The sequence below is a fragment of the Mesitornis unicolor genome, unplaced genomic scaffold, assembly GCF_000695765.1.
Source record: "Mesitornis unicolor isolate BGI_N332 unplaced genomic scaffold, ASM69576v1 scaffold9449, whole genome shotgun sequence".
NCBI lineage: Eukaryota > Metazoa > Chordata > Aves > Mesitornithiformes > Mesitornithidae > Mesitornis > Mesitornis unicolor.
Window position 1 is genome coordinate 4,301 of NW_010205201.1, and position 723 is coordinate 5,023.

The 723-nt window shown below is 49.4% G+C and overlaps 1 protein-coding gene across 1 annotated transcript in view; it reads left to right on the plus strand.

Annotated features, from left to right (window-relative positions):
- Positions 1-442: 442 nt before the first annotated feature.
- LOC104546043 (lipid phosphate phosphohydrolase 3-like) overlaps positions 443-723 on the plus strand; it is a gene marked incomplete at both ends in the record, with an annotated part of 6,077 nt that continues 5,796 nt past the window's right edge. The window contains one exon of the mRNA XM_010191332.1: positions 443-679. Within this exon, the coding sequence (XP_010189634.1) occupies positions 443-679 (237 nt within the window). The remainder of the gene's footprint in view (positions 680-723) is intronic.

Consider the following 723-nt stretch of genomic DNA (forward strand, 5'->3'; position numbering starts at 1 on the left):
TACAGAGAGGACGGAGCTAAGGAAGGCTTCAAAGGCATAAAAGTAATGGGGATGGAGTGTAGCTGGGCTGAGCAGGTAGGAGAAGCTGTGCTGACACTGGATCCTCCAGTGTTTGTTTGCACAGCTCGGGGCTGCCCGGCTGCAAGGCGCTCAGCAGAGCATCAGGCCCTCCCCAGAGAAAAGTGCCAGATTCGTTTTCATGGCTTTTTGCACAGGGATTGCTTTAGGGGTCCGTTCCTGTAAGTTAATATCTGCAATGCACAAGGCTTAACTGAAACCAGGCAGTGCAGACATCTGATAACCATAACAGAGGAGATGCTTTTTTTTCCCCGCAAGAGTGACTTGGAAAAACAAATCCCAATGCTATTCCCTTTGGAAAGATAGCAATATGAAAATAAAAGTATGAGGGACGATGCTGCTTGGTTTGCAAGGGGTTTTCTAGTCAGACTTGGGGTTTTGTGGGCTGTTTGTATCTGCCTGTATTGCTGATGGGCTTGGTTGTTGTCTCCCCTTCTTTCTAGCCGGGTTGCCCTTCCTCATCATTGAAACAAGCACAATCCAGCCCTACCAGCGAGGCTTCTACTGCGACGATGACAGCATCAGGTACCCGTTGAAGACAATGGAGACAATCAACGACGCGGTGCTGTGTGCTGCAGGCATCCTCATCACCATCCTCGCTGTAAGTACTACCTCCAAAACCTCCTCTCCTGTTCTTTGGGCATT